Raw genomic sequence first — 21,427 nt, forward strand, 5'->3', positions numbered from 1 at the left:
CAAATAAGTTTAATCTATTAAAGGAACTTAGAGATCTGTTGGTGAGACCTTCTCATCTTCCAGACCAGAACACTAAAAGTCAGAGGGATTGAATGAGTTTCCTAAAGTCATACATGTAGTGGCAGGGCTGGATCTGACAGGTGGGGGCCATCACTGGATGTCTGCTATGGCCATGAGAGGTAGGAGGACTGGAGGAAGGGGGTCTGGGGCAGCAGACGCACTTGTATGAATTGAATTTATTTATATCCTGTCTTTTCCCCATGAGGCTTGAGGTACTTGGGAATTTGGGCTGTGGGTAGCGCTTACTTGAATGTATGGCTCCTTCCTTCCTGCCATCCTTGCTTGAGCAATGCAAAAAACAAACGAACAACAATGTTCTGGGACCTGTGCTTCTGTCAGCCATATAAATGGGGAACACAGATGAGGCCATAGATCCCTCTTGTTTTAAGTGACTGCCCTCCTCCAGTACTCTTGCCTGGAAAATCCCATGGGTGGAGGAGCCTGGTAGGCTGCAGTCCATGGGGTCGCAAAGAGTCGGACACAGCTGAGCGGCTTCCCTTTCACTTTTCACTTTCATGCACTGAAGGAAATGGCAACCCACTCCGGTGTTTTTGCCTGGAGAATCCCAGGGACGGGGGAGCCTGGAGGGCTGCCGTCTATGGGGTTGCACAGAGTCGGACACGACTGAAGCGACTTAGCAGCAGCAACAGCAGCAGTTCCTCCTTGAGTCCTCACAATCTGCCTGACCCCAGGTCGCTCGCACACCTGTGGAGGGGCACAGAGACAGACCACGGGACTCTTGAGGAATCTTTGGGATTCTTCAGGGATGGTCTTTTTTCAACTTGCAAAGTAAAAAAATTAAGCACATGGATAGTTTCCTTCTACTTCAATTTCTTGCATATGTTTTTCTTAACCTTTAGTATCTGCTATAGTGTGTCCATATCAGAATGTCTAATTTCACATCAGATTCCACATTTTGTTATTTCAGGAGTCTTTACTGACATGCAGCCTGAAAGTTTAGAAATCAAATTGTATGGGTTTGAATCCCATCTCCACCATTTACCTGCTGCATGAACTCAGAAGACTTCTTAATAGCTATGAGCCTCAGTTTCCTCCTCTGTAAAATGGGGACATGGTTCTAACCACCTGAGGACTGTTGAGATAATGACTGTTAAAAGGGCTGCCTTACCACTGCTGCTGCTGTCGCTTCAGTCGTGTCCAACTCTGTGCGACCCCATAGACGGCAGCCCACCAGGCTCCCCCGTCCCTGGGATACTCCAGGCAAGAACACTGGAGTGGGTTGCCATTGCCTTCTCCAATGCATGAAAGTGAAAAGTGAAAGTGAAGTCTCTCAGCCGTGTCCGACTCTTCGAGACCCTATGGACTGCAACCTACCAGGCTCCTCCGTCCATGGAGTGCGTGGTAAATATAAACAGTCAATGCACTTCAGCTATAATTGTGATTTCAGTTTACCTTTGCAACATTTTATGAGTTTAATACATCATGCTTTTAATATACCATCAGCAACATATCAATGTTTCAACCTTTCCAGATGCTCTTCCTTCTGAACAATTTTGAGAACAATTGTTCTAAAAATTTCTTACATTGCACACATGCTACCTTCACCACCCTCACCCTCTCTTATTATCGTCTTCAGAATTATTCCATTTTTGACTTAACCTTATCTTATGTAACTCACCTCATTCTAGCTAAATCAGTGTATGATGACTGTTTCCTTTTACACTCACACACATGACACATCATACCATCAGCCTAAGGACAATCTTGGGCTCACATATGGATTTTTGGACTTCCTGGAATTGTTATCCACAGTACTTATCAAGGGGCAACAGATTGTTAGATTGTTACCTTTCTAGCCCTGGGAGTTTTCTTGGAATTCTTCACCAGTCTGTATGCATGATTTGAAATTCCATTTCTGTCTCATTGCTCTAGATGTAAGTTTCTTGTAATTTTTTGAAATTTCTTTTGTGGAATTTCCTGTGGAACCTGCAGCAGGATAGAACCTCCCTCAACCTCCAGTGCCTGGTACCCAAATGTGCTACTTCTCCCCACATTGTTAAATGCATCAGATCAGATCAGATCAGTCGCTCAGTCGTGTCCGACTCTTTGCAACCCCATGAATCGCAGCAGGCCAGGCCTCCCTGTCCATCACCAACTCCTGGAGTTCATTGAGACTCACGTCCATTGAGTCAGTGATGCCGTCCAGCCATCTCATCCTCTGTCGTCCCCTTCTCCTCCTGCCCCCAATCCCTCCCAGCATCAGAGTCTTTTCCAATGAATCAACTCTTCACATGAGGTGGCCAAAGTACTGGAGTTTCAGCTTTAGCATCATTCCTTCCAAAGAAATCCCAGGGTTGATCTCCTTCAGAATGGACTGGTTGGATCTCCTTGCAGTCCAAGGGACTCTCAAGAGTCTTCTCCAACACCACAGTTCAAAAGCATCAATTCTTCGGCGCTCAGCCTTCTTCACAGTCCAACTCTCACATCCATACATGACCACAGGAAAAACCATAGCCTTGACTAGACGAAACTTTGTTGGCAAAGTAATGTTTCTGCTTTGAATATGCTATCTAGGTTGGTCATAACTTTCCTTCCAAGGAGTAAGCGTCTTTTAATTTCATGGCTGCAATCACCATCTGTAGTGATTTTGGAGCCCAGAAAAATAGTCTGACACTGTTTCCACTGTTTCCCCATCTATTTGCCATGTAGTGGTGGGACCGGATGCCATGATCTTTGTTTTCTGAATGTTGAGATTTAAGCCAACTTTTTCAGTCTCCACTTTCACTTTCATCAAGAGGCTTTTGAGTTCCTCTTCACTTTCTGCCATACGGGTGGTGTCATCTGCATATCTGAGGTTATTGATATTTCTCCCGGCAATCTTAATTCCAGTTTGTGTTTCTTCCAGTCCAGCGTTTCTCATGATGTACTCTGCATATAAGCTAAATAAGCAGGGTGACAATATACAGCCTTGACGTACTGCTTTTCCTATTTGGAACCAGTCTGCTGTTCCATGTCCAGTTCTAACTGTTGCTTCCTGACCTGCATACAGATTTCTCAAGAGGCAGATCAGGTGGTCTGGTATTCCCATCTCTTTCAGAATTTTCCACAGTTTATTGTGATCCACATAGTCAAAGGCTTTGGCATAGTCAATAAAGCAGAAATAGATGTTTTTCTGGAACTCTCTAGCTTTTTCTATGATCCAGCAGATGTTGGCAATTTGATCTCTGGTTCCTCTGCCTTTTCTAAAACCAGCTTGAACATCAGGAAGTTCACGGTTCACATATTCCTGAAGCCTGGCTTGGAGAATTTTGAGCATTACTTTACTAGCGTGTCAGATGAGTGCAATTGTGTGGTAGTTTGAGCATTCTTTGGCATTGCCTTTCTTTGGGATTGGAATGAAAACTGACCTTTTCCAGTCCTGTGGCCACTGCTGAGTTTTCCAAATTTGCTGGCATATTGAGTGCAGCACTTTCACAGCATCATCTTTCAGGATTTGGAATAGCTGAACTGGAATTCCATCACCTCCACTAGCTTTGTTTGTAGTGATGCTTTCTAAGGCCCACTTGACTTCACATTCCAGGATGTCTGGCTCTAGGTCAGTGATCACACCATCGCGATTATCTGGGTCATGAAGATCTTTTTTGTACAGTTCTTCGGTGTATTCTTGCCATCTCTTCTTAATATCTTCTGCTTCTGTTAGGTCCATACCATTTCTGTCCTTTATCAAGCTCATCTTTGCATGAAATGTTCCTTTGGTATCTCTGATTTTCTTGAAGAGATCCCTAGTCTTTCTCATTCTGTTGTTTTCCTCTATTTCTTTGCATTGATGGCTGAAGAAGGCTTTCTTATGTCTTCTTACTATTCTTTGGAACTCTGCATTCAGATGTTTATATCTTTCCTTCTCCTTTGCTTTTTGCTTCTCTTCTTTTCACAGCTATTTGTAAGGCCTCCCCAGACAGCCATTTTGCTTTTTAGTAAAATTACTCTGGCAAACACCCATTTCAAGGTGGTAGCATTGAGGTAAAGTGTTCAGGAAAACTTATTCATACTACCATCCTTAACTATTTTTTCTTCTCTGAAAAAGGGACAAGGTCTATTGTCAACAAAGAGAATGAATATCCTGCTTTAGGATGTCAACTTGTGACAATTAGAATCCCTTTTAAATAACTTCTTCCCCTAATCCTTTTTCTCTCTGGTTCAAAAAATTGTTGTGTGTTTTATGAGAAGGCCCAAGACTTCTACGATACATGGTTATAAAAGAACAACTTGTCATTGTACTGAATTTATAATTCTGACTATTTGAAAAGGCCCTTTTCTTTTCCCACACCAAAATGACCTCTGAAATAAGATGGGCAACTTTTGTTTTAAAACAGTCTCCTGCAGACTTGATTCTTTGTACACATGAATTTGTCTCCCTCAGAGTCTGGGGGGATCTCCACTTCATTGCACTGGGACTTCTGGATTAGTTCTTGTCGGTGGCAAATCTTTGCCTACTGAGGGGGATTGAGTTTGGGGGCACAACCCAAAGCCTTTTCTCAGTGCATCCCTGATGACTCAGTTTGGAGATCAACCTGGATCGGGACAATACAACTTAGGGTCAAAATCAAACAAGGCCTGTTTGTAGAGTAATGAGGCCAACTGGCTTCCGTATGTGGCTCTGAAGGTGTCTTTTGAGGGGATACCCACAGAGGACACTGAGGGTCTCATGCAGTTAGTGGATGCCTTGCTGGCTCCCTTGGGTGTCAGCAAAAGTGGTGAACAGAAAACACCGTGGAACTGGATCCCTGCTTCTTCTACTTGCTGGTGTCTGTGAGTCCAGGCAGCCGACCATAAAGCCCAGTCTCTCATCTGTGGAATGGGAACCATCATGTTCTCCTCCAGTGTGGTTTTTAGGATTAAATTTAGTGCCAAAAAGTAAAATACTTCGTCTAGTGTGTGGGTGTCAGTTCCTCCTCCTACTCTTCCCCTTCCTTATCTTAAAGGAGGCCTAGGGTTCGAAGATGCCATTTCAGGAACATTTGCCCCAAACTCGCTTATATTTCTTAAAAGACTACACCCACATGTCAGGGTAGCTTGTGTGCTGAGTTCCCTTCTACCTAAAGCGGTGTGTTGTATGGAGTGAAGAATGGACCATGGAAGGAGACAACCCAACCACCACCTAAGAAAAGTTTCCAGCAGCCCCCGGAGAGACCAGCTCTCCAGAGCTTCTCCACTTCCCACCCCCCAGCCCGGGGAGCCCACTGCCCTGTCTGCCCAGGCTGAAAGAGCGGAGGGTGGGACTCCCGAGTAATTAAAGGGAATTTGGAAGACTGGGATGTCGCGGAATGTTAGATCAGTAGCTAGAACAGCATGTGGTGTTCTTTAGGCAGGCTTCATTGAATCCATACAAAAAAAGAAAGAGGGGCTGCCTGCCGTCTGCTCATTTATCAAACAGCGAAGCTCGACTCTTACTGCTTCACAAAAGTGTTTGACTGTTTGCTGAGTCTTGCTCCAGAAATTAAAAGCTGAACAGCCTTAGTGGGGCTGAACCAACCCTGCATTTTGAGACTCCAACTAAATTGTGCTGGGCTTTCAGATTCAGGGACCAGTTGATTATTTGGTGAAAGGAGAGGAGAATAATTTGTAATTTTCAGCCTATAAGAAACACTTAAAAAAAAAAAAAAAGCCAACTCCCTTCCCACAGGTTTTTGTTGTGGCTGGAGGGAGGAGGTGCTGTCGGCAACAGCTTTCTTTGCTCAGAGTGGGAGAAGTCTTGACCTCCAGTGGGGCAGAGAGCGATGTGGTGCAGCCGGGCCTCCACCCACCCCCCACCCCCCACTGCTAGCAGACTTCCTCTCTTCTTCCTGCTTCATCTGAAATGACCTTTCTTTTTGGAGAAGAGGATTTGGCCATCAGATATTTTTAGAGAAAAAGCATTTTCACAAACGAAACTAAAGATGCTAACAGTGCAGATATATGGCTTTGGATACTGTTGTTTCGTCACTGAGTCATGTCCGATTCTTTTGTGACCACCCCCCCACCCCCACCCCCACAGACTATAGCCATCCCAGGCTTCTCTGTCCATGGGATTTCCCAGGCAAGAATACTGGAGTGGGTTGTCATTTCCTTCTCCAGGGGATCTTCCCGACCCAAGGATAGAACCTGCTTCTCCTGCATTGGCAGACGGATTCTTTACCTCTGAGCCAAGATACCACAAAAGCCTTAAAACTGGGTTAACTGAGAATCCTCTGAAGATCTATCAAAATATGGAAAGATACAGTGCTACCTCTGCCAATGAAGAGAATGTGCTAGAAAAGGATGATGGCTCGTGGAAGACATCATGAGGGAGGCAGAGGTGACCCTCCCTGGCACCTCTTCACCTGTCCAGCCAGTGAAATTCTACCAACGTGGATCCTCTAGCCTCCAGGCTCCTCCTCCTCCTGGCTGACAAAGCTCTAGGTCCACTCTCTAACTTCTTGGACCCTGCTGTAAGCCTGAAACACAGGCCGAAGAAGTGTTATATCCTCATCTGATAGATGGAAAAGCCTGGTGTTCAAATGGAAGAAAGAAACATAGGTCATTTTTTTTTTTTTGGCTGTTCAATTTAGCACATTTTTAAAAAGTGGGGTACAGCAGAAACTAACACAACATTGTAAAGCAATTTTACTCGAACAAACAAAAAAAAAAAAAAGTGGTAATATCCTTCGATACTTCATGGGATGGGGAGAGGAGGAAGACGAGAGATGAGCCAGAATGAAAGAAGGAACTGGTGGGTTTGGACTTATCTGGAGGCTTTACTGAGAAGTAGTTAAGGCGAGGCGTGCCTGGCAGCAGGGACAAAAGGAGATGATTGCAGCAACCCAGGTGTGAGATCATGGCTGGTAAAGATGGAGATACAGGTTATGTTGATGACAGAGGGAGAGTGGAACTTGGTCACAGACTGGAAGCAGTGGGTGCAGCAGTTTGGAGACGGAAGAGCTCTTACCTGGTCAGGGAACCAGGAAAGTTGTGATGGAGGCATACGGTGTATGTGGGGTAGTGGGTTTGAGGGCACAGTGGTGAGGAGGAAGAGACAGATGCAGGTGGAGCGTACAGAGGTACGGAGCCCAGAAGCTGTGAAGCAGTCAGAGAGCTCAGCTACATGGAGTAGGCTGATCTGGATGGAGCATAGAACACCTGACAGGTAATTTAAAGAGAAAAGATGGCAGGAAAAGGTGGCATTGCACAAGGGCGTTGAGCTCCTGGTGAAGGAGCCTATGGCCACAGAGAATTGTCGGAATCCACTGAGTAGACAGGTATTGACCTGGGTTGTCCCCCGCGGTAAATTCACTTCAGTTCAGTTCAGTTGCTCAGTTGTGTCCAACTCTTTGTCCCCATGGACTGCAGCATGCCAGGCTTCCCTATCCATCACCAGTTCCTGGAGCTTGCTCAAACTTAAGTCCACTGACTCGGTGATGCCATCCAACCATCTCATCCTCTGTCATCCCCTTCTCCTCCTGCCTTCAGTCTTGCCCAGCATCAGGGTCTTTTCAAATGAGTCAGTTCTTCACATCAGATGGCCAAAGGATTGGAGTTTCAGCTTTAGCATCACTCCTTCCAATGAAAATTCAGGACTAATTTCCTTTACAATTGACTGCTTGGATCTCCTTGCTGTCCAAGGGACTCTCAAGAGTCTGCTCCAACACCACAGTTTAAGCCTCAATTATTCAGCACTTAGCTTACTTTATGGTCCAACTCTCACATCCATACATGACTACTGGAAAAACTTTGACTAGATGGACGTTTGTGGGCAAAGTAATGTCTCTGCTTTTTGATATGCTGTCTAGATTGGTCATAGCTTTTCTTCCAAGGAGTGAGCATCTTTTAATTTCATGGCTGCAGTCACATTCTGCAGTGATTTTGGAGCCCAAGAAAATAAAGTCTCTCACTGTTTCCATTGTTTCCCCATATACCTGCCATGAAGTGATGGGACCAGATGCCATGATCTTTGTTTTCTCAATGTTGAGTTTTCAAGCCAGGTCTTTTCACTCTCTTCAGTCACTTTCATCAAGAGGCTCTTTAGTTCTTCTTCACTTTCTGCCATAAGGGTGGTGTCATCTGCATATTTGAGGTTATAGATATTTCTCCCAGAAATCTTGATTCCAGCTTGTGCTTCATTCAGTCCATCATTTCATATGATGTACTCTGCATATAAGTTAAATAAACAGGGTGACAATATACAAGTACTCCTGTACATGACAATTGATGTACTCCTTTCCCAATTTGGAACCAGTCTGTTGGTCCATGTCTGGTTTTAACTGTTGCTTTTTGACCTTCACGTAGATTTCTCAGGAGACAGGTAAAGTGGTCTGGTATTCCCATCTCTTGAAGAACTTTCCGCAGTTTGTTGTGATCCACACAGTCAAAGGCTTTGGCGTAGTCAATAAAGCAGAAGTAGATGTTTTTCTTGAACTCTCTTGCTTTTTCTATGATCCAACGGGTGTTGGCAATTTGATCCCTGGTTCCTCTGCCTTTTCTAAATCCAGCTTGAATATCTGGAAGTTCTCGGTTCATATACAGTTGAACTCTGTCTTGGATAACTTTGAGCTTTACTTTACTAGTGTGTGAGATGAGTGCAATTGTGTGGTAGTTTGAACATTCTTTGGCATTGCCTTTCTTTGAGATTGGAATGAAAACTGACCTTTTCCAGTCCTGGAGCCACTGCTGAGTTTTCCAAATTTGCTGGCATATTGAGTGCAGCACTTTCACAGCATCATCTTCTAGGATTTGAAATAGCTCAGCTTTGTTCATAGTGATGCTTCCTAAGGCCTAGCTTTGTTCATAGTGATGCTTCCTAAGGCCCACTTGACCACACTCCAGGTTGTCTAGCTCTACGTGAGTGATCACACCATCATGGTTATCTGGGTCAGAAGATCTTTTTTGTATAGTTCTTCTATATATTCTTGCCACCTCTTCTTAATATCTTCTGCTTCTGTTAGGTCCATTCCGTTTCTGTCTTTGTTGTGCCCATCTTTGCATGATATTGTTCCCTTGGTATCCCTAATTTTCTTGAAGAGATCTCTAGTCTTTTTCCCATTCTATTGTTTTCCTCTATTTCTTTGAATTGATCACTGAGGAAGGCTTTCTTATCTCTCCTTTCTATTCTTTGGAATTCTACATTCAAATGGGTATATCTTTCCTTTTCTCCTTTGCCTTTTGCTTCTCTTTTCTCAGCTATTTGTAAGGCCAGACAACCATTTGTCTGGCCATCAGACAACCATTTGCCTTTTTGCATTTCTTTTTCTTGGGGATGGTATTGCACTGCCTCCTGTACAATGTCATGAACCTCCGTCCATAGTCCAAATCCACCTGGGGACTTCATTTATCCAAAAAGAATGACTTTTTACTTTGTTAATATTTTCATCAAGCAGAAGGAGTGTTTAATCGCTGGATTTCCTCTTTACTGGCTGTGGGTAGATTCAACCCGGGAGGAGACAACAGTCTGCCTGCTGATGTCAGTCCTCTCCAAACTTTCCCACCTTTCTTGCCTATTAGGGGACAGTGCTCTCAGATGCTGCTCATAGCAGAGGCCACCAGAACATTTCCAAGAGAGTCAGAGTTGGGGGGAACTGAAAAGAAACATTCCTGAAAGTATAGATGGGAAGAAGAAATCATTTCCTTCCTCCAACACACCTGGCATGAACAAATGCAGGAATATGACATAAAAGAAAGACAAGTTTCTGTGAAAAGAAGGAATGAGGGACTTTAGGACACTTTCATTCATCCAGAGGGAACCATACTGCTGTGGTAGAGTGTTGTGTCGGACGGGGTGCATTCAAATCCCAGGTCTGCACCTTGTGAGCTGCGTGGCTTTGTATGGGTTACTTAGCCTCTCCAAGCTTCAGTTTACTCATCTGTACAGAGGAAATAGCAATGGAACCTGGCTTGTAATGATTGACTGAGATAATATGTGCAAAGTGATGGGCACAGTGCCTTAGCTAGGACTTGCCTGTGCGCTTAACCAACTCACCTCCGTGTCCTATGCTTCCCGGCTTCCTAGGAAAAGAGAGGCAGGGGACATCTAAGTGTTCATGAGTAGGATCCCAGAGGAAGTGGGGGAGGCTCAGAGAAAGAGGAGCTCCTCGGGATGAGTGGGAGACAAGATGGGTTTGGCATTCCAGACAGAGGAATCAGCATGTCCCTGAAGCTCAGGGAGCACATTGGGGAAGAGGCAGGATTTGAGGCTGGGAGCTGGGCTGGGGGAGGTCACAGAGGGCATCCTGGGCTAGCCTGAGGATGCTGGCATTTTCTCCAGTGTGGGTAGCGAGGAGGCACCCACCATTTTCTACAAGAAAATGAAATGATCGCACTTGGATTTTAGAAAGATCCTGCTGGTGGGGCAGCAAGCCCGGAGATAGGGCAGCAAGCCTAGAGACAGGGCAGCCAGTTAGGAAGCTGGGTCTGTGGTCCAGGTGAAAGATCACAGGAGCTGGAGCTGTGGCAGAGCATCAGGAGAAGTGGCTGAAATCCACTGGATGTCTTGGGCAGAACCAACAGGAGAGGGTTGTGCAGTGTTAGGAAGAAAGTGGTCTGTCCTGCCTCTGTCTTGGGTGACTCATCAAAGGGTGATGCTGATCTCAATGACGGTAAAACTGTGTGTATTGTTGTTGTTGTTTAGTGCCTAAGTTATGTCTGACTCTTTTGCAACCCCATTGACTGTAGCCCGCCAGACTCCTCTGTCCATGGGACTTCCCAGGCAAGAATACTGGAGTGGGTTGCCATTCCCTTCCCCAGGGGATCATCCGGACCCAGGGTTCGAACCTGCATTTCCTGTATTGGCAGGTAGATTCTTTACCACTGAGCCACCAGGGAAAAGTGAAAGTGAAAGTCACTCAGTCGTGTCCGAATCTTTGCAACCCCATGGACTGTATAGTCCATGGAATTCTCCAGGCCAGAATACTAGAGTGGGTAGCCTTTCCCTTCTCCAGGGGATCTTCCCAACCCAGGGATCGAACTCAGGTTTCACATAGTGCAGGCAGATTCTTTACCAGCTGAGCTACCAGGGAAGCCCAGGAATACTGGAGTCCGTAGCCTATCCCTTCTCCAGGGAACCAACCCAGGAATCAAACCAGGGTCTCCTGTGTTGCAGGCAGATTCTTTACCAGCTGAGCTACCAGGGAAGCCCAGGAATACTGGAGTCCGTAGCCTATCCCTTCTCCAGGGAACCAACCCAGGAATCAAACCAGGGTCTCCTGTGTTGCAGACAGATTCTTTACCAGCTGAGCTACCAGGGAAGCACAGGCCATCAGGGAAGCCTTCAATATCTACACATATTTCAAAAAGAGTAAATAAAACCCATTGACTCTGGAGGAAATCATAAGTTAAATTGATTGTGAATTTACAGTTCCTGTTCTATGACTTGATAGTTCCTCAAGAACCTAATGCAAAAAATCACATACACGCTGGTTATGTTTTCTTGCCTCACAAAGGCAGGACAAGAACAGTGCCTCCTGAAGGCCTGTCCTCATTTCCCTGTGCCTCCAGGCATGTCTCTGGACCAGAGTCTAGGGGCCAAGGGCCAGGCACTGCTGTTTGCTTTGTGGACGTTATGTTACACACCATTTGGATAAACGTTTAAAAAGATTTCACAACTCTGCCCTTTCTGTTAAATCAAGTAAGAATCAAGCCTCTCAGTCAAAAAAAAAAAAAAAAAATCTACATATTGTCTGTAGGAAGTGATCTATTTTTTAAAAAGAAAAACAACCAGTATAACATTCTTACAGATTTTTTATGCTTCCTTCAAGAATATCTTGAACTTCCTTGTCAATTCAGAATATTTCTAGGAAGAAAATCCTTTTCTAAAGAGTTGATTTTGTGCACAATGCATTATATAAAAATCTTTTATTCTCCCCACCATCCTGCCACCCTAACAAATATCCATTTTTATGTTTTCATTCCTCTAGTTGTACAAAAATTAATTACAACCTTAGCATAAATTTTGATGCCTGCTGTTTCAGTTAACATTATGTCATAAGCATTTTCTGTGTCATAGCATAGACTTTGTTACCATAATATTCTACTGGGTGGATATGCAGTCATTAATTGAGCCAGTTCTCTGTCATGTACATTTCCATTGTTTCCAGTTTTTCAGTCTCATTAGTAGCCCTGCACAGAGCTTCTCCTTATTTTAGCTTTTTCCCTTGGAATTAGTAGAAAAAGTATGATATTTATTGGTAAAAATGCTTCTCAGAAGGCTTGTACTAATAAACAATGTCATCAGCAATCTATGAGCTTTTCAGTTTTACCACACCCTTGACGGGATTCAGTATCATTGTTTTCAAAATGTCGCTAATATCAGAGCATTTTTAAACATGGCACCTTACTGTTGTGCCCATTGCATAGAAAAATTTCCCAGACTGAAAAAAAAAACAAAACTCTGCTTTTCCTAAGCAATTGATATGCATTTATCTTATGGATGGGCTTCCCTGGTGGCTCAGTGGTAACGATTCCACTTACCAATGAAGGAGACCTGAGCTTGATCCCTGAGTCAGGAAGACTCCTTGGAGGAGGGCATGGCAGCCCACTCCAGTTTTCTTGCCTGGGAAATCCCATGGACAGAGGCGCCTGGGAGACTATAGTCCATGAAATAAAAAAGAGTCGAACCCGTAGCTACTAAACAACAATATCTTATGGATACTGGACTAACTAACTTGACTGTATCTACTTTCTTTGCTTGAGTAGATAGAAAACTCAGAACCCAGATTATAACCCACTTTTAACTAATGTGAAGAACATGTGGATCTGTCTTTATACTTCCTATGCTTTTCTCTCCATCTCTGCTGTCATGTCTATAGCTTGTCTGTAGTTCAGTAATTGTACCCTATGAACAGCTGCTTTACATCTTGGCTCTGAAACCAATCATGTGGTAAAGGACAAGAGGGCATCCTTGGCCAGAGTTAATATAAGTGACCCAAAGGGATGAGGCCACTAAACCTTGGTGTGGTCTTAGGCTGCATGACAAACAAAGTGTTAGAGAGTCCTGTCACTGACCCCCTGAGTCAAACCCCATGCTTAGTGCTACATTTCCTTGGGTGGCAACAATTTTTAAAAATTGAGATCTACTTGGGCAAACTCGGGGAAATGGTGAGGGAGAGAGAAGCCTGGCGTGCTACAGTCCACGGGTTCACAATTAGTTGGACTTGACTTGGCAACTGAACAACAACAACAAAAATAGTTCATTTACAATATTGTGTTAGTATCAGGTGTACAGTAAAGTGATTCAGATATGTGTGTGTGTGTATAAAATATGTATTTTCAGATTATTTTCCATTATAATTTATTCAGTTCATTTCAATTCAGTCACTCAGTCATGTCTGTCTCTTTGCGACTCCATTGACTGCAGCATGCCAGGCTTCCCTGTCCATCACCAATTCCCGAAGCTTACTCAAACTCATGTCCATTAAGTTGGTGATGCCATCCAACCATCTCATCCTCTGTCATCCCCTTCTCCTTCCACCTTCAATCTTTCCCAGCATCATGGTCTTTTCCAATGAGTCAGTTCTTTGCATCAGGTGGTCAAAGTATTGGAACTTCAGCATCAGTCCTTCTAATGAATATTCAGGACAGATTTCCTCTAGGACTAACTGGTTGGATCTCCTTGCAGTACAAGGGACTCTCAAGAGTCTTCTCCAGCACCATATACAACTCCAACTTCTCCAACACCACAGTTCACAGTTATAGTTTATTCAGTTCAGTTCAGTCGCTCAGTCGTGTCCGACTCTTTGCGACCCCATGAATCGCAGCACGCCAGGCCTCCCTGTCCATCACCAACTCCCAGATTTCACTCAAACTCATGTCCATCGAGTCAGTGATGCCATCCAGCCATCTCATCCTCTGTTGTTCTCCTCCTGCCCCCAATCCCTCCCAGCATCAGGGTCTTTTCCAATGAGTCAACTCTTCGTATTAGGTGGCCAAAGTACTGGAGTTTCAGCTTCAGCATCATTCCTCCCAAAGAAATCCCAGGGCTGATCTCCTTCAGAATGGACTGGTTGGATCTCCTTGCAGTCCAAGGGATTCTCAAGAGTCTTCTCCAATACCACAGTTCAAAAGCATCAATTCTTCAGCACTCAGCTTTCTTCACAGTCCAACTCTTACATCCATACATGACCACTGGAAAAACCATAGCCTTGACTAGACGGATCTTTGTTGGCAAAGTAATGCCTCTGCTTTTCAATATGCTATCTAGGTTGGTCATAACTTTCCTTCCAAGGAGTAAGTGTCTTTTAATTTCATGGCTGCAGTCACCATCTGCAGTGATTTTGGAGCCCAATATAGTTTATTACAAGATATTAAATAAAGTTTCTTGTGTTATACAGTAAATCCTTGCTATTTATCTATTTTATGTATGATACTGCGCATCTGTTAATCCCATATTCCTAATATATGCCTTCCCACTCCATAACCATACATTTGTTTTCGATCTTAGTTTTTGTAATGTAAATAAGTTCATTTGTACTGTTTTTAGATTCCACCTATAGGTAATATCATATAATATTTGTCTTTGATTCACTTCATTTAGTACAATAATCTTTAAGTCCATCCAAGTTGTTGCAAATGGCAGTATTTCATTCTTTTTTATAACTGAGTAATATTCCACTGTATATACACTGTATCTTCTTACATCAATCTTCTGTGTCAGTCATCTGTGGATGGGAACTTGTGTTGTTTCCATGTCTTTGCTAATGTAAATAGTGCTGCTATGAACATTGAAGGGCATGTATCCATTTGAATCAGCATTTTCATATTTTGGGGATGTATGGGTCACAACAATTTGAGAGGGATGTAGACAAAGTGAGAAGCTCACATCCTTGGTTTACAGGAGTTGAGATTAAAGAAACCAGGGATGTGTTGTCTCAAAAATGACACCCTTAAAGAATTTGGAGAATTACTGCATCACTTTGGTCTGTATCATCACTACAAGATTACATCTTAGAAGCCCTTTTTCTTACTCCCAAAAGTGGTATCATGATGTTATCTTATTAGATTCTCTAAACATCCTTGGGAGGATTTCAGCTTTTTTCATCCCTTTTCAAATAAAGAAATACTGTCCCAGCCATTCTCTACCCTGGAGACAGTTGGCAGCTTCCTGATATACAGAAATAATCAACCTTCATGCTGTCTATTCCAGATTTTCAATTTCTCTCTAATTTCTCCACTTCTTTCCACCCTGCTGATGCCAATTCAATTGAGGCCACCAACATCTATCCCTCTGATGAGGGGAGAACTACAGAAGACCCCGAGTCCTCAGATGTTGGAGGAGGAAACTAAGGCACCGAGAGGTTAGATAGTGAGTCCAGGTTCCCATAGGACTACAGTTTGTTGAATGAATGAGCAAATCAATCAATGAGAGAATCAATGTAGATGGAAGAGGGTGTGAGAGGACCAACAGAGATGAATGAAAAGATGCTCATAGCTCATGCCCTGCTGGTGGAAAACCAGCAACAGCATCTCTCATGAAGGACAGTGTACAGACTTGCTCTCTCTGACCATGCTTGCCTGCTCGATGCTGTGTTAGAAGGGAAAATGAAAGTGTTAGTTGCTCAATCCTGTCCAACTCTTTGGAATTTTCCAAGCAAGAATTCCAGTATTCTTGCCAAGAGAATTCCATGGACAGAGGAGCCTGGCAGGTTGCAGTCCATGGGGTGACAAAGAGTTAGGCATGAGTGAGCAACTAACACTTTCACTTTCAAGCAAGAATACTGGAGTGGGTTACCATTCCCTTCTCCAGGAGATCTTCCTGACCCAGAGATTGAACCTGGGCCTCCTGCATTACAGGCAGATTCTTTACCGCTGAGCCAGCCAGGAAGGGAGCTGGAAGAATGTGGCTAGACTTAAAAGTCCCTGGAAATGAAACAGAATGAATGAGTCATCAAGATAATCACTGGTAATAATGGGTAGCGTTTATTGATCACTTACTAAGTGCTAGGCACTGTTACAAATTATTTACATGTTTATGTTTTAAATTTTCACAAAGATTTTCTGAGGTAGGGGTTATTATCATTCCCATTTTACAAATGAGGAAGCTGAGTTATTTGAATGTTAAATAACCTGCCAGAGGGCCCCTGATAACAAATGGCTGAGCTCTGATCTAATCCAGGTAATCTAGCTCCAAAGCCTTTGCTCAGAACCCCTCCACCATCCTGCCTGTTCATAAACATCATTGCTCTAAACACCAAGAAAGATGCATTGGTTGTGTTTTCGCCTTGGCAGATGGCTCCCCCTCCTAGATTTCTGGCAAATCCATGTAGTTGTCCTGGGCAGCAGCAATTTGCATTGTCCACTAGGCAAATGAGCAGAGGAGGCTCCCCAGACCCCCTGGAGTTGGGCTTCATGCCTTCATCCAACAAACACAGACTGACCTCTCTTTGCCTGTGGCCTGGGCCACGTCCCTGCTCTCATGGAGCTTGTGCTCTAGTGGAAGGAGATGTAAGATAAGTACTCAGAGAATAAGAGCTCAAGACAACTTCAGAGAGTTCAAAGTGAGAGAAAAGAGGAAAGCAGGGTCTCGTGATGGGGGTGGGAGGTGTCTGCTTGTGTTACTCTGCACCTGCTGGGCAGAGAAGGCATAGGCAGAAGGACTTTGTCCAGAGGCCTGAATGCTGTAGGAGAAGGACCTAATACTGTGAGGATCTGGTTGAAATGGGATACTCAAGGCAAGAAGAATCTCAAGAAATGGAGACTCTCAAGGCACAAGCTGCAATCAAGATTGCTGGGAGAAATACCAATAACCTCAGATACACAGATGACACCACCCTTATGGCAGATAGCAAAGAAGAACTAAAGAGCCTCTTGATGAAAGTGAAAGAGGAGAGTGAAAAAGTTGACTTAAAGCTCAACATTCAGAAAACGAAGATCATGGCATCTGGTCCCATCACTTCATGGCAAATAGATGGGGAAACAGTGGAAACAGTGTCAGACTTTATTTTCTTGGGCTCCAAAATCACTGCAGATGGTGACTGCAGCCATGAAATTAAAAGATGCTTGCTCCTTGGAAGAAAAGCTATGACCAACCTAGACAGCATATTAAAAAGCAGAGACATTACTTTGCCCACAAAGGTTCATCTAGTCAAAGCTATGGTTTTTCCAGTAGTCATGTATGAATGTGAGAGTTGAACTATAAAGAAAGCTGAGCACCAAAGAATTGATGCTTTTGAACTGTGGTGTTGGAGAAGACTCTTAAGAATCCCTTGGACTGCAAGGAGATCCAACCAGTCCATCCTAAAGGAAATCAGTCCTGAATATTCATTGGAAGGACTGATGCTGAAGCTGAAACTCCAATATTTGACCACCTGATGCAAAGAACTGACTCATTTGAAAAGACCCTGATGCTGGGAAAGATTGAAGGCGGGAGGAGAAGGGGACGACAGAGGATGAGATGGTTGGATGGCATCACCAACTCGATGGACATGGGTTTGAGTAAGCTTCAGGAGTTGGTGATGGACAGGGAGGCCTGGCGTGTTGCAGTCCATGGGATTGTGGAGTTGGACATGAGGACATGACTAAGTGACTGAACTGAACTGGGTGAAATTGTATTCCAGACAGAAGGAACTTCAGTACTAGGGCCCCCAATGGAGAGAAAGCCTGCCATGTTTCAGAAATAAGAAAAAAAAGAAAGCCAGTGTGGCTGGGATCCAGTGAGTCAGGGTGAGAGTCAGAGAAGAGGAAGGCCAGGAGGTAAGCACAAGTCACAGAGGCTGAGGTGGGGGGTTGGTTCCAGGTACATTGGAAGCCATCACTGCGGGGCTGTAAACAGGGGAGAGACAAGCTCAGAGTCACTATGTACACTGCCTGTGTCGTGAGCAGGAAGGGAAGCCCAGAGCAGCCAAGTGAGACCCTCTCAGGATCCAGAGCCCCTGCATCACTCAGGTGGTCTCTTCCTGACCCACCCCCGCCCCCCGACACCTGTGGTCCTCCAGGGGGCCTGTCAGACGCCCTCATTGCAGCCCAGGGTCCACGTTTTCCTCTGTTCTTTAGATTGCCGTTCGTAAACACAGTCACTGTGCTCCCAGCCTTTTCCAATGGGTAACTGATTCTTGCTTGACTTGCAGATCATAAGGCAGCAGTTTCCTCAGTTAACCACCAGGAGACTCGGGACCCGCGGACAGTCAAAGTAAGCACCGACGGCCTTTCCACCTGCAGAGCGCGCGTCCATGGGCCTCCAGAGACCCAGACTCTGGGCCTCTCATCCTGAGCTCAGTCTGGGGAGAAGTCTGTGCCTGGTGGGAGTGGCCCCCTCTCCTAGGAGCCCTAACAGAGATGCTGTCCAAAGACCAGCTGCTTTAAGGAATCCGACTTGATGCTTCCCTGCCTGTAGGTGTTTATGTGAAGTAGTCTTGAGCATCTTCTAAAAGGAGCACCTTGTGGTCTTTTGACCAGTTTCCAGGTTACTCGGATTGTTTTGACCAGCAAACTGTGTACTCTCACAGAATCCAGTCAGCCAGAGAAGCAACATATACCAATCCCTGCAAGGGAGATGGGCCAAAAGATGCTGTGGTACCCAGGCATCCTGCTTCCCAGTCACCCATTCTGTCAACCAACCCCCCAATGTTTGCTTCTCATTTTCTGATGTCAGATAATGGTGCTAAGTGCTGGGGACACGTGAGCAGACAGGTCCTGGACGGAGCAAATATTCTCCAGGGGAAGACACACACACACACACACACAAATATCATTAGATTGTGAAGGGGATTGCCCTAGGGAATAACAAAAGGGTAGCCTGGTCTAGAAAGGGTAGCCTAGGAAGGAAGGCCTTACTGAGGAGGTGACCCGAGGAGTGAGAAGGCTGTGCAGACATCTGTCTCCCAGGTGAGAGTCAATAGGAAGGGAATCTCTGCCTATCCTGCCCAGGCTTCACAAAAATCTAGATTTATAAAGACTCATTTCAAAGGGTATTTCAAAATACTGTTGGAAGTGACTAGGTGTTCCGTGAAGAAGGTCTGCTGACCATGAAAGTTTGGTAAGCTCTGAACTAAACAGGTTCCTTTATGCAGGACTTGTCAGAACCTTTATTATGCTAATTATACCTGGGGACTCCACTAGGGAGTGCTGTATTATGCAGCATTTCTATAAGCATTTTGACCATGTTGGGTAGCAGATCAACCCACACTGACTTATAAAATAATGAAACTTATTATTAAAACACAGCAACCACATATAGGACTTGTAGGACTTGTCACTTAAAGTGCTTCAGAAGCAGTATATCCAATACTGTCCCCCTCATCCCAGCCCCCGGCCATCCCTGGGCAGCACATTCCTACCCTCCAAGGGTAGGTTTAACTTTGGAGCCAAGTTGGATAAAGAATGTGGAAAGTAGATGATCAAACTGGGGAAACCCTTTTTAGTAAAGGTCTGAAAATCAAATGAGACTAATTTTTTTTAATGTGGCTCAGAAGTTCTGGGGGGCAATTTTCAAAGAGAGAAATTTTGAGCAAGGGGTATTTTGGAATAAATTTCTAATAATTTTTCAGGGTGACTCCTCTGAAGAATAAATTTTGTTCATACTGAAGAATTCAAGTATTTGTTTAAAATGAGTTTTCAGCCCTGGTAAGAGTATGGAGTAGAAAACCCAGATTCTTCCTTTCTTGTTTGCTGGTGAGCATGTGGTTGGCACACAAAGGCAATTCAATCTACAGATAAGTGGATGGCTGGAAAGCTATTGAATGAATGGAAAGGAATTATTTTTTTCTCCAGCCCATGGTCTTTTTAGCATCACTGGTTCCAATACATTGCTGCATGTTTCTGAGATAAAAGAGTATAAGTAGATAGTAATGATAGGTATGTGGTAAAAATAGGCAATAAGAATAATAAAAATAGAAGAGAAAGTCTTCCCATCCTACATAAACTTGGAGAAAGTTTCATTCTGTCTATATGTAAGAGCCTGCTTTTGTTTTTTGTTTTCTTTTTCTTTGACTTAGAGGTTGGCAAATGGGACAATATCTTTAAAAATTCAGTTTCATTGTATCCTCTCCATAAGCATCCTCCAAGGTTGGTCACACCTTCAACCAACTGAAAGGTAATAAGAAGCTCTGGTCTCCAACATGCCACTTGGCCTTACGGAGACAGTCCTGTCCGACTCTTTGCAACACTATAGACTGTAACCCACCAGGCTCTTCTGTCCATGGGATTCTCTAGGGAAGAATACTGAGTAGGTTGCCATGCCCTCCTCCAGGGTATCTTCCCAACCCAGGGATCGAACCTGAGTCTCCTGCGGCTCCTGCAGCAGGCAGGTTCTTTATCTGGGAAGCCAGATAAAGAAGGAAAGCCCCAGGGAAGCCCCTTATAGCGACAATCCCTCAGCAAATTTACCTGGACAGACTAAATGGGTGGGGGGTGGTGTGCTGGTGGAGAGTGTGTTGACCTGAAATAAAAAAACTTACAGACCTGAAATAAAAACTTGAGAAGTGATCAGAGCACTAGCGTCACTAGCTTCACTGCAGTTGGCAATTCTAGCAGTATACTCTGAAAAATCAAGAAGTGGTCTGATCTTAATACGTTATTACCATCTTGAGCTTAAGAAAGAATAAGGGCAGACTTTGTAAAGTTAGGGAGGCATGTCATAACTACCTTCCCACCTGGAAGGTCTCCCAGAGCAAACGGAACTCCCCCACCCCACCCACCAAAGGAGTGCCTTCCGGGTGGAAAGGCAGTTATGACAGTTGGCAAGTAGAAGGCACAGACGATAGAAATCAGCTCGACATAAGGAAGAACTTCCTGATCGCTATACTGACCTAAAATGAGCTGGGCTGCCTTTGGAGGGTCCGAGTTCTTCATCCCAGCAGGCATTCAGATAGAGGCGCAATGCCCACTAAGCAGAAGTATCACAGAATGGTATCCGGAGTGGAGAGGGATTTGGGGGAGGGAAGGTTACCTGTGCTTAGCTCTCCTCTCCCAGGAAGGCTCTCCCAGAACTCAAGAGTGTTTTCTCCTTTGAGTTATTTCCTGGCTATCGCCACCAAATCGTTACCAGTAGAAAAGAGTAGTTACCACATTATACAGCATTTCTGAAATCGAGGTCCAGAATTACTTACATTAATATTGCCATGTGATTGCACAAAATGACCCTGGACCTGCTAAATGAGAATCTTTGGGGGTGGGACCTGGGAGTCTGTATTTTAATATGTTTTGTAGGTGATTCTTATCATTAGTAAAGTTTGAGAATCACTGGCTTAGTGGTGAAAAGCACCTTTAGAGGCTCAAATCCTGCCTCTACTGCTTACTCACTAGATGATCTTGGATGTCTTAATTCTCTAGGTCTTAGTTTCTTAGTCTGTAATATGGGGATATTAATCAGTTCCAGCCTCCCAGGGGCTTTGTGAGATGAAATCAGGTAATGTGTGTAAAGCACTTAGCACCTTGTTAGCGACTATGCTACAAATAGTAGATAATGACC

General features: G+C 44.3%; 1 protein-coding gene and 1 non-coding gene across 5 annotated transcripts in view; one reads left to right on the plus strand and one right to left on the minus strand.

Annotated features, from left to right (window-relative positions):
• Window positions 1–21,427, plus strand: part of RFX4 (regulatory factor X4) — a 172,317-nt gene that overhangs the window by 81,134 nt on the left and 69,756 nt on the right. For 3 of the 4 annotated variants that reach the window (XM_019961241.2, XM_070789656.1, XM_019961240.2), the window contains exon 5: window positions 18,087–18,148. In XM_019961241.2, the coding sequence (XP_019816800.1) occupies window positions 18,087–18,148 (62 nt within the window). Of the gene's footprint in view, window positions 1–18,086; window positions 18,149–20,673; window positions 20,866–21,427 lie in introns of those variants that run through there. The other variant, XM_019961242.2, reaches the window with a different exon arrangement.
• On the minus strand, window positions 15,773–15,843 carry TRNAY-GUA (transfer RNA tyrosine (anticodon GUA)). The gene has a single exon. It is a non-coding gene; the product is annotated as a tRNA-Tyr (tRNA).

The sequence above is a fragment of the Bos indicus genome, chromosome 5 (assembly GCF_029378745.1).
Source record: "Bos indicus isolate NIAB-ARS_2022 breed Sahiwal x Tharparkar chromosome 5, NIAB-ARS_B.indTharparkar_mat_pri_1.0, whole genome shotgun sequence".
Lineage (NCBI taxonomy): Eukaryota > Metazoa > Chordata > Mammalia > Artiodactyla > Bovidae > Bos > Bos indicus.